This window comes from Osmerus eperlanus, chromosome 16 (assembly GCF_963692335.1).
Source record: "Osmerus eperlanus chromosome 16, fOsmEpe2.1, whole genome shotgun sequence".
Classification (NCBI taxonomy): Eukaryota; Metazoa; Chordata; class Actinopteri; order Osmeriformes; family Osmeridae; genus Osmerus; species Osmerus eperlanus.
Window position 1 is genome coordinate 13969418 of NC_085033.1, and position 12046 is coordinate 13981463.

A 12046-nucleotide genomic window follows, 5' to 3' on the forward strand; every position below is an offset into this window, starting at 1 on the left:
GTTTTAGGTGTGGTAAGAATAGCCTACAAACACAGGTCCTGGCCTCAGGCTGATGGGTGGAAAGCTGTTAAAACACTTGTGATTCTTCTGAGGGTTTGGTGTGAACGTTTCTCTGAGTGTGTGGAGACTTCTGGTGAGCTTCACTGAGACGAGACGAGAGTTAACAAGAGGAGAAGTGGATGTTATTGTTAATTTGTGATTATTTCCATAGAAAGGTATATGGGTGTGTTAGGGTGATGTAGGGTGTGTGAAAATCTGGAAGAACTTCCGTGTGATGAGGTTTTGTTTGCAGCAATGAAGATGGGAGCAATGGAAGCTGTCTTGGTTACTCTGAATAACAACGTCAGTTTCATGGGTACGTTGTTGTAAAGGTGTTACGTTTGCATACATGAATATTTACTCTTATAGTTGTAGATGTTAAACACTTCAGAAGATGTTGGATGACCAAAGAATAATTATTTGATGACGGGTGTTTTTAATTTCTCATCAAATTACTTCAAACTTTTCAACAAAATATGTTTCGGAAAGACTACATTTACATGTATTCATTTAGCAGATGCTTTTATCCAAAGCGGCTTCCAAGAGAGAGCTTTACAAAAGTGCATAGGTCACTGATAATAAAAACGAGATAGCCCCAATCATTGCGGGTAGCCAAAACATGAGCATACATTGTGAAAAAATCTAATAAGTGCCAAAGGGAAGAACCGTAACAGCATGCAGTTAAACAAGTTACAATTAAACATGAACCTCAAAAAGTGCAAGAGTGTACCTGTAGAAAAGCAATCAACAGTAAAATATTTCACATCGAGTACAATAATTTAAAATCAGTTACAACTAACCAACAAGAGCAACAAGTCTCTTAATAAGAGTCATTGTGATCCTGGAGGAACTAGCATCAGGTCCAGACTAAGAATTGAGTTTATGAAGTAGAAACCAAAACACATTTGAGCTATCGTCGTCGTTTGTGTTTGAGTAACAGCCAGAGTGTTCCCGTCTCCTCCAGGTAAGACGTGGTGGGTGTTTACGCTGACCCTCCGCCTCTCCTCCCTCCTCCTCTCCGGCTTCACCCTCTTCTACGACGAGCAGGATCAGTTCGTCTGCAACACCATCCAGCCTGGCTGCACCAACGTGTGCTTCGACGTCTTCTCCCCCCTCTCCCTCTTCCACTTCTGGCTGCTCCAGCTCCTGTCCCTGAGCCTCCCTCACCTGCTGTTCCTCACGTACGTCACCCACAGAGTCCTGTCCTCCCAGAGTGTCCCAGCTCCTCGCCGTTCCTCGGAGAGGAGACGGACGAACTCTCTCTCCACCCTGCGCCGAACTCCCTCCAGTGAAACTCGCCTCGGCCCCGCCCCTCCACGCATCCCGCCGGCAGGTTGGTCCTCGGCCAGCTATCCGTGCGCTTCCTTCCTGGATTCGGCCGCTCGCGTCCTCCTGGAAGCCGCTTTTGTGGCCGCCCAGCTCTACCTCTACGGTCTCTCCGTGCCGCGCAGCTTCCTGTGTTACGAGGCTCCGTGTGTGTCGGGCGTGGCCTGCTACACCTCCAGGCCCACGGAGAAGACCTTGATGCTGATCTTCATGCTGGGGGTCGCCTCCCTCTCCTTCCTGCTCGGGCTGATCGACTTGGCTTGTTCCCTGAGGCGCGTGGCGGGACGGAAGAGGAAGAGGGAGGTGCTGAGGGAGGAAGAGCTGAGCAGAGGGGAACAGAACAACGTGTTTATGGGTAACGGAGTTCTGGAGGACATGGAGGTTCTTCTGAGCAAGTCCACCCCGAACGGAGCGCTCGGGAGGGGAGTCGATGACGGTGCAACGCCCGCCGGCGACGACTCCTCCGCGAACGCCGTCGTTCCACAAGCTCCCAGGATCCACCTGGTCGCCCTCGGCGGGGCCTCGACCGCACGCAGCCGCGTGCTCCGAGAGGGCGGGGGGTCGGCGGCGGCGGCGGCGTCCACGTTCGGAGGCACGCTGGGGTGCGGCCGCTACGTCCTCCATGACGACACTCCATCCCCGTCTCCTCAGAGGGACAGGCGGGCAGCGCCGGGCCCCGGCGTCATCATGACCACGCCAGCGGGAAGCAGGAGGCTGGGCCGGTACGCCTCCATGGTGGGCACCGGGGAGGAGCAGCACTCTGACGGCAGTGGGACCCGGGATAAGAGGGCGTATGTGTGACGTGGCACAGGGCCTGTCTGTTTAAGGGGTTAGCTGAGGAAACTTGAGGGAGTTTGTAAAGTATCTATAATCATAGATTATTTTATACCTTATATAAATATATTGATTTTTTCTTCATTGTGGATATATAAAGAAAATCCATCTATCACATATGTATATTAGTTTCTGAAGACAAACGTGTGCTATGTCAAGTTAAGATAACCAACTATTAATACATGAGTATACTTAACAATACGATGTGTGTTGATAGTCACTGTGGTTTGATTTATTTAAAGAGTGTACATCACACTTGCAAGGATTGTAGTTATTTATGTTTGCCGACCTTGAAAAAGGGGTCGTTTTCACAATGCAGACTGACCTCCAACCAACAATAGGTACAGGACTCAGCTGTTGTCTGTTCTCCCAGGTCTGTTTATTGTAGTCAGACACTGCAGAGTAGCCCCCCCCCCCTGCCCTGCCCTGACCCAGACTAAACTCACGCTGTTCAGATTACGCCAATAACCCTTCATCTTCCTGCCCTGGTATTCAGCACATCCATGCACCCCCTCATATAGAGATGCTGGCGTGTGCTAACTTTGGATATATACCCATGCCTTCCCTGGTTTGGACAGGTGTCCATCACAGGAATCTGAGAGGAAAATTCGGATTTTGTGGATGCGATCGACCCCGCTGTTCGCTGTGTGTCACTTGACTGCCCTCCTCTGGACAATGACTGATGTTGCACATGGAGATCACTACTGCTACTGGAAACCTGACATTCAAAACCTATAAACATTGCGCTTCCTTAGAGTGATCGGAACAGAACCTCCTCCCTCGGGAATGTTCTAGAATCCCTCTGGGTTCTCTGGAGTTGTTCCGCATGCACGAGGTTATCGTCCACGAGGAAAGATACAACAGTGGAAAATGACAATCGAGCTCCTGAACTTCCTATTGATCCTGTGTTGGTGATTTTGGTCATACACAACCTCCTGTTCCCCCAGAGCACCTGGCTTAGACAGCACAGCTCACTTTACCCTCACAGGAACAAACGCTGACTTGAGATTGAGAAGTTAGAGGGCGGATTCAACATTAACCTTAACAGCGCGTCAGAGAAGCTGTCAAAACATCAAAAAATATTGATTACCCAGACTTGTTTTCGCTTCTCAGAGTCGGAGCAGAGGTTTCATGGCTTGCACCTGTCCCTGGCGACACAAAACAGATACATTTTCACCTCTTTGTAGTCGATGTCAGAGTAAACGCACAGGGCAGAGAAGCTGCTGTTTCCCTGCGTCTCCCCTGCCAGCTTTCTGTTAGGTTGAAGGAAGTAATCAGAGAACCGGTATCTGGGTCATTCATCTTCCGTCTCCATAGCGGTTCTGTGTGTGGAACCAGTAAACATGGGCTGGCTGTGAGGTAAGCAGGGTTCCACAGTGGTGTCTCCTGCAAGGCTGTGGTTCTGGCTCGCTGTCCTTGGGTATGCAAATGGTGTGAACAAACACCTGTAGGCTGGGGTGTCCAGGTAGCTCAGCGGATGAGTGCTCGTACCTTTGTAGACTGAGGCCTTTCTGAAGCCGACTGAGTTTGTTGCCTTTCCTGTCACACTTCACTTCAAAACTGCAATAAAGCATGAAAAATGCCAAAGAATTATCTTTAAATTTTACCCTTCGGTTCCTCACTCAAAATTGTCCTTCCCAACTTTTTTTTAAATAAAATGAGACCACTGCACCTTTTTCTTTTTTTCCAAAGGCTGTGTGAAGGGTTTGTGTATAGGATGAGGGTGGAGAGGGTCATTGTGACCCGAAGGCAGCACAAGGGTTAAAACAATGGATGCACACACACAGCACTAACACGCTTACCTGTAATATGCTTTCCCCCTTACTCACTGAACATCCCACTGTTCACCACTCAGCCTTCTAACTCAGACCTCACTATCATTCATGATGTATTTATTTGGATTCGATTATTGACGTCATTGACTCTGTTTAAATCAGCATGCTCTCCCCTGCTTTGTTTTGCCGTTAGTTCTTTCGTTATGACAACGTTGTCTATTTATGACCATGTGCTCGGACTTGTGTGTTTATAATGCTCGTCCAGATCAATCTCATCTGTGTCAGTCGATTGTACCAGCAGACAAGGAGCTCCACTGACATCAGTCCTACTGGGGGGAGTGGCACCTGGGGTGGTACAAATGTCTCAGATGGCTGAGCGGTTAGGGAGTCGGCCTATTAATCAGAAGGTTGTTGGTTCGATTCCCGGCCGTGCAAAATGACGTTGTGTCCTTGGGCAAGGCACTTCACCCTACTTGCCTTGGGGAGAATGTCCCTGTACTTACTGTAAGTCGCTCTGGATAAGAGCGTCTTCTAAATGTACAAATGGGCCATAGTAGACCTTTCATAGATAGGTTCTTCCTGTACCCGCAAACCAGCTTCCTGTTTGTGTTAGCAGGAGAGGAATCGGGGCTCGACCTCTCAACTCATTTCCTTGTTGATTTTTGCCGGAGGCTGGAGTAGGTACCGTTTGACCCCTGCAGACCCAGCCATCTTCCTGTAACGCTGGGCAACGGTGATGTGTATTTACAGAGTGTACGCCATCGAGTGAGAGCAGAAGTGACATGCGTGGAGACAAACAAATAGAAAACCCGCAAGGTATGTAATTGCGGTATGTATGCAATTGATTGACCGGTGTTGGCTACTTTCACTAAACTGTATTGATGATCCAATAGAGGTTCGTGTATTGTTTTGCGTATGAAAACATTACAGATGTCATGCTCTCGTGGCTCAATCATTCTGGTGACCTACAGTTGGTTGTTAAACGGCGGGTTGTCCAGAATGTACCAACTACCTCTTAGTTTGATCATTTGTTTGGCCGTTAATTTTGATTGATTTTATTTTTATTGAATCGAAGTATGGTATTTTACTACATCGATGTATGGTATTTCTTCCAACGTTCCGTATATTTTGTAGTGTAGAAATCTCGTGCTTTCGGAATGATCATTTTGAAGGCCACTGCAAACGATTCATACACTCTGGACCACAAGGTGGCAGCATTGTTTCGTCTCTCTGAGCCAACGGTGTCTGTTTTTGGTTTACGTTGCCTTATGGAGACTTACAATTGTGGAAACCTGCACATGGCCTTCCTTGACAACAATACAATTTAAAAATCTGAGTTTAACTAATTGTTCGCAAAAATTCTGTTTCGCATTAGTTGTAGTTTTGTCATTTACATGTAAACTACAGATTTGTAACAAGGGCCCGCCTGTACAAAGTTTAGTGGCGCATTTCAAAATTCAACATTAACGACAGTTGACGGAGCGACTTAGATGGTTGGACGGCAAGGCCTCTCTAAATCTTTGTCTCCCCACAGATAGTGGGCGACTTAACAGTTTTAATATGCAACAGTTTCTCCGTGCTTGTTAAGAGGATAAGCCAGCTGTGTAAAACTCAGACACGGTAAATAGACCACACGCTGGGCGTAATTAAGTTTACGCACGACGAGGGAGGATCTGCCCAGCGTTGAGCTCTTTTCGCTGACGTCCTAATTCCAGCCCTGCGGCCTCGAGACAGTGAAAACATGGACAATCATACAATTATCAACATCGATAAGGCTGAACCATGCCTAAATAATACCGTGATAGTCCCTCATTCCTTATCTAGGTAAGAAAGGTAACGTTAGACCCAAGTGTGACTACGTGGTTTTGTATCTGGACAGGTAGTTGGAACTGGAAGAAGAGGTGTTTGACTAATTGTTGCACTGTATTCCATCATTAGGGGATAACGTAAACAGGCAACTTGTGGAGTCGTCATTGACATATCAATGCTCTTCCTCTTTTCGCACCTCTGAATGTGGAGCCTAAATATGAAGTGAAAAAAAAATATATCTAATATGCTGTCCAAAAACGAAAAAGAATGTATGTTTTCTATAATTTGCTTGAAGATAAATATTATTTGGAAAGTTAAACGTCAAGTCAAATGCGTAATTACGCGCATTGAAATTACGACTGCTTGCTGTTTCAACAGGTTACGCTACACTTACAAGATTAACATTTCTCCTTTGAGTGACCTGAAAACTTGACTGACGAATTACGGAAAACATTATTTACTCCATAGACACAAAGATAGGACGCACGAGTACTTCAATTCAATAAAAAATGTTTTATTCTGAAAATAAAGATTTTATGTCACAGTAAAGTGTACATATTTACAAAGTCGTAGAAATTTGATATACAACTGTACATGTCTGAGCATCAATGATTATATAAATACAAATTTCTCACTGATAAACCCGTATGAGACTTCAAGGCATAAACACACTGTACTTCAAACTGGCTGTGATACTGATTGCCTAATCGTAGGTTAAAATGAGACAGACTGTGTCTCTATTTAAAATGGGCGTTTAAGACAAAATTGTTATTTTGCAGTATACGGACAATCCTCGTTTCAAATAGGAATCCCACTGCAGAAGCGGTGCACGTTTTAATTAGGCCTAGATAAGACTCTGGATTATTCATGCCAGGAACATTGTTCTATCCCCTGCCATGGCTAGGGTGTCTTTATGTAAGGTAATCATTAGGCGCTCATTAATGTGCTAATTAGAACACGCAGATGGACAATCCCAACACGATTAGTCCACTCTTCTTTTCAAACCCGTGACAATGGCATCTGTTTGGGACAGGAGACTGAGCTCGCTGTGCCCGACCTCCACGTAAGTCCCGTGCTCACGTCACTGTACATTGACCCGCTCGTGGCCTTGTTGCCCCAGCAGCAGCGGGTACAGAAAGTTCTCCACGACTCCAGCGTTTTGCCCGACCAAACCCACGCTCCGGACGTGATGCCAACCAACAGGCACATAAAGTATTTCAGCATGAAAACAGCATAGTCCGGCTTCTGCATGTCACGCTCCGACAAGCACGAGCAGTTATGGGTGTTTTCCCAAGTCTGTCTGTTGTGCTGCTCGTAGAAATAACAGGCGACGATGACAGTGGCGGGGACAGTGTACAGCACAGTAAACACGCCAATCCGGATCATCAATCTCTCCAGTTTGTTTGTTTCCGTCCCTCCTTGTTTTATCACGCTCCGGATTCTAAACAGGGATACAAAGCCTGCCAGCAGAAACATGGTGCCGATGAATAAATAGATGACCAAGGGCGCCAAAACAAACCCTCTGAGGTTATCCAAATTCTGATTCCCCACATAGCATATCCCCGCCACGGGGTCTCCGTCGACTGAACTCAAGGCCAGAACAGCTATAGACTTCATGCTGGGTATGAGCCAGGCGGCCAGGTGAAAATATTGCGAGTAACTAGCAATGGCCTCGTTCCCCCATTTCATCCCCGCGGCTAGGAACCAGGTCAGGGATAGAATGACCCACCAAATAGAGCTGGCCATGCCGAAAAAGTAAATAAGTAGAAACACGATTGTACAGAGCGCAGGGCCAGTGGTCTCGTAGTGGATGTGCTGAATGTCATGCTCCCTGTTGCACGCCACTTGTTCGTGTCCAGCAATTAGTCGGACAATGTAGCCGACAGACACGAACATGTAGCAAGCTGAGAGAAAAATAATAGGGCGTTCTGGGTATTTAAATCTCTCCATGTCTATTAGGAAAGTTGCGACAGTTGCAAAAGTGGAAATAAAGCATAAAACGGACCAAAGTCCTATCCAAAACGCAGTGAATGTCCTTTCCTCTTGTGAAAAGTACGGGTTGTGACAAGGCATGGCACAGTTAAGAATATGTCCTGTTTTTATTCTGTTGAAAAGAGGATGGCTTTCGCTGTTCACTGGAACCATGGGCGCGCGACAATGACAGCCCGGTTCGCACGAGGATGTGGCAGGTTTGTGTTTACTTCCAGGCAAGTTAGGACGGTGTCCGTTCTTGGGCTTTCGCATGCTGTAAGGTTTGACCGGGCGATTCGTTGGCTTTGCGACAACCGGCGTTGCAGTGGTTGTGTCGCTTCTGTTGTAGTCCATACAGAGTGTGTTTTGGTCACCTTGCACCGGTAACAAATCACACCTCATTCGATCTGGCCACGGGAACCCGTATTGCCGCATGAGCGGGGCACAGCCCGCTTTGGCTCGCTCACAAACACTCCGACACGAAGGCAGAGGCTTCTTATAGTCCTCGAGGCAGATAGGAGTGTACATGCTGCAGAGAAAGAACCTCAAGTCGGGCGAACATTTGATTTCCACGAGCGGCCAAAACTGATGCACCTCCAGCCCGGCCTCCTCCTGCGTGTCGTGGTTAAACTGGTTGGGCATGTAGGTGTAGTTGTAACCGATTCCTTTGCATAAAGGCACGGATATCTTCTGGCACGTCAGTTCTTTCGCCGCGGCGCAACTCGACCTGTGCAGAACGAGTGCCAAGAACACCACGCACCACCCCGGTAAGTTCCACTCCATCTTAGTTCACGGGTGAATTCGTCTCCTTCAAAGTCCCAGCGAACTTGCGCGTGCAAGCAGGCTGTGCGGTACAAATCCTATTCGCGAAGAGATGCTGGTAAACTCATGCTTCGCTCAGGATGATTTCCTGGGGAGTAAGGATGGTTTTCCCCGGGTGAGTTGTCTTGGCTGATGGGCTACAAAACCTCAAGTATCCCCACACCGACAGTCTGTATCTTGGATACAGTTGTTCTTGAATTTGCTACTAGAATCTATTCGATCGCAATAGCTAGGTTGACTGGCCGAATAGACTTCCGACTAGACTAGAACCGTTTCTCTCTCTGTGTGTCTCTTTCGGTATGTCTCTCTCCCTCTTTGTGTGCTGTTGTTACCGTGGCTTGCTCTGCATGCTCTGCAACTGGCGGACGTTCTGCTTTTATACGGGAGGCGGTAACTCCCCCTTGGTTGGACCGCCTTATCACTGTGTACGGGGGGGGGGGGGGGGGGGGGGAATAAGTCAATCAAAGTTGTCTATAGGTGTTAGTTAAAAATGTAAAAATGTTCACCCTGGAAAGATTTAATCACAGGATTTCTGTTTTGTTCTTTCTTGCCCTCGTAGGCAATGCCTAACGTAGACTTTTTATAGCCAATCTTCATTGGACTTTAAAATAAGTCAATACGTTTTGAAGGCTCATTAAAAATATATATATATAAATAGAAAAATTGTATCATTATCAACAACCGTTTGTCGATTCGAATATTATAGGACAACAGCTGAAAGGCTATATTTTGAACAAAGAAATTAAATTGCTTCAAATTCAACGGCAGAATATTTTTTTACAGTAACAAAATAGGCCTATGTGTTTTAATGTTAGAACACCACGTTTTATGTCTACGGGCATAGTCAATTTAAAACGAGGTAAAGGACAGGGCAGGCTTAACGTGGGCTAGTTAGCGAGCCACAGGGGGTTGTACTAAACTAAGAATGAGGTGTTTGTCTCAATGGCGGAGCCAAAGATTTCTATTAACTCCTCAATAAGCGTCACGCTGAGGAGGTCATTACTGAAATGTCTTCCAATTCCTAACAAACACGATAATGTGTGTCAATAGTCTCAGTAAGGAAATAAACGAACAAAGCATGACTTTAAAACACAGTGATTGGGTAGCCATAATTAATGTGATTCACACTAATAATTGGTTTTGGGAAATCTCAAACACAGCCTTAAACTAATTTATTTTCAATACTTTGCGTCTCTTGTGTTACATACAATGAGCTACTAGGCAATGTCTGTCTGTCCGTCCGTCCCCCGTCTCTCTCTCTCTCTCTCTCTCTCTCTCTCTCTCTCTCTCTCTCTCTCTCTCTCTCTCTCTCTCTCTCTCTCTCTCTCTCTCTCTCTCTCTCTCTCTCTTCTCTCTCTCTGTATATCCATGCTCTCTCGCTTTATAAATCCAATATTAGACACACCATTGGCTAGCATCAACAGACACATACACACACACACACACACACACACACACACACTCTTCAGGTGAGAGCCTCTGAACAGGTGTCCAGTCTCAGGGCCCAGTGTAACAGCAGTGGATGTGAATTGGAGCATCGGTTTCACCCAGACTGGGGGCCTATGAACTATGCCCCCCCCCACCCCACCACTCGTATTGATTAACATACAGATAGTCCCAACCACCAACTGTCGAATAGCCCCCTACACACAAGTGTGTGTGTGTGTGTGTGTGTGTGCGAGCTGCGATAGCAGGTGTAAAGTTACATACAGGCCCCTCTTGCATTCCACATTCAAAAGAGTGGCAATGGAATTAGTGCATCTGTTTAAAACTCAATTTCGGGGTCCTCTGTCCAGTCCACTCCCCCCCCCCCCTTCCACACCCCCCCTCCCCTCTCTTCCAATCCTCTTCCAGGGCTACTGGAGCTCAAGATGCCAGATGCCCTTGTGAGTTCAGATTTCCGTACGCAAAGCTGCATCATCTTTCCCCTTTAAACCATGAATGTTTTGTAATTTACTGGTAGTAGCGCTGGCCAATGAATGTGGGCTGCAACTTTATGCTTCAAAACTGTTACCTCATCAGAAAAAAACGAATTTGAATTGAAGACTACTTCTGAAGTGATTTCCCGATGTTTGATCCTCTCATAGCAGTGCTCCTTCCTGCATTCTGTAGGTATGTTTAAACAACTTGAGCATCCCAACCAAAAAAAGACTTTTTGAAGTTTTCAAAATAATTATCTAGGTGCCATTTTAGTCTGTGGGTGAAGTAGACTTAATTTATTTGATTTGAAACTTAATCTCAGGGGTGTGTGTGGCAGAGGGAGGGATGTGTGTGTGTGTGTGTGGGGGGGGGCAGAGAGAGAGGGGGGGTCTGAGTGTAATTAGAGCAATGATAAGACAGCGGCCCCCTTCTGAAGATGTTTACCTTGGGGTGTGGCCGCAGTCCGCCAGACGCCACTCCTCATCCCCTCATCTCTCTGGAGGGATGAGGCAATGAGGCCAGCGGTGGGCCAGATTAACCAATAATAACCAGTAAACATTGTCTAGGTATTACACAGCCAGTCTCTCTCCAGCCTAACAGATCAGACAAGAAGAAACCCTGGAGCCCATGTTGCTTTCCGGATGTTCTGCTTTGTGATTCTCTTGTTCTCTTCTCATTTTCTTTCTTCTCCATATTCTTCTTCTTCCTTAATTTTTCTTCTTCTCTTTCTCCTTCTTTCTTGTCATTCTTATCCTCTTCCTATTCCTCTTCCTTCTTCTTCTTCTTATCTTTTGAATGCCCAACAAGCCTCTAGTTCCCTGCCTGTTAGCCCCCTGCTAGCTCTGTTAGCTAAGAGATTTGTTTCTAATCAATTTCAGGTGTGTTCTAACATTCTCCACCCCCGACCCCGCCTACAAGACACACACACACACACTGAGGTGATAGAGCGTGTGTCTGTTGCGCTGGCCCTCCTCCCCTCGTTAACCTGGTCAAACAGAGTCCACCACTCTAGTCAGGCTGCCCCCCCAAATCCCAACACCCTGCCCCCCTCGACGTCACATCACACCCCTCCTCCACCCTCCCTTCCAATGCCCCTCTCCACCCTCACCCCATACACAAACCCTTCACACAGCCTCCGGAAGAAAAGAAAAAGGTGCAGTGGTCTCAATTTATTAAAAAAAAGTTGGGAATTACAATTTTGAGTAGGGAACCGAAGGGTAAAATTTAAGAGGCCAGTGAGAAATTGTACCCTTCTGTTCCTCCAAATTGTAACGTTTGTTAGCGAGTTTGATTATGATGTAAAGTAGCTTCTGCCAGTCTAAACGTGGACCTGGCCAGCATCCCGCCGGCCAGCCTCACGCCGGCCAGCCTCACGCCATCCAGCCTCACTCCATCCAGCCTCACGCCATCCAGCCTCACGCCATCCAGCCTCACTCCATCCAGCCTCACACCATCCAGCCTCACACCATCCAGCCTCACGCCATCCAGCCTCACTCCATCCAGCCTCACACCATCCAGCCTCACGCCATCCAGCCTCACGCCATCCAGCC

General features: G+C 47.0%; 2 protein-coding genes and 1 long non-coding RNA gene across 3 annotated transcripts in view; 2 read left to right on the forward strand and 1 right to left on the reverse strand.

The window, feature by feature from the left end:
• The first annotated feature begins 300 nt into the window (after nucleotides 1–300).
• Nucleotides 301–2166, forward strand: LOC134036589 (gap junction delta-4 protein-like). Its single transcript, XM_062481588.1, has 2 exons — nucleotides 301–355; nucleotides 1004–2166. Exons 1-2 carry the CDS (start codon nucleotides 301–303, stop codon nucleotides 2164–2166), a joined length of 1218 nt encoding a protein of 405 aa, XP_062337572.1.
• Nucleotides 2167–4605: 2439 nt separating this feature from the next.
• The window catches only part of LOC134036836 (uncharacterized), a 36283-nt gene continuing 28842 nt past the window's right edge, over nucleotides 4606–12046 (forward strand). The window contains exon 1 of the long non-coding RNA XR_009932456.1: nucleotides 4606–4790. This is a non-coding gene — a long non-coding RNA (uncharacterized LOC134036836). The remainder of the gene's footprint in view (nucleotides 4791–12046) is intronic.
• LOC134036835 (frizzled-8-like) lies at nucleotides 6282–8913 on the reverse strand. The gene has a single exon (XM_062481950.1). The coding sequence runs from the start codon at nucleotides 8535–8537 to the stop codon at nucleotides 6783–6785; it is 1755 nt and encodes a 584-aa protein (XP_062337934.1). The 5' UTR covers nucleotides 8538–8913; the 3' UTR covers nucleotides 6282–6782.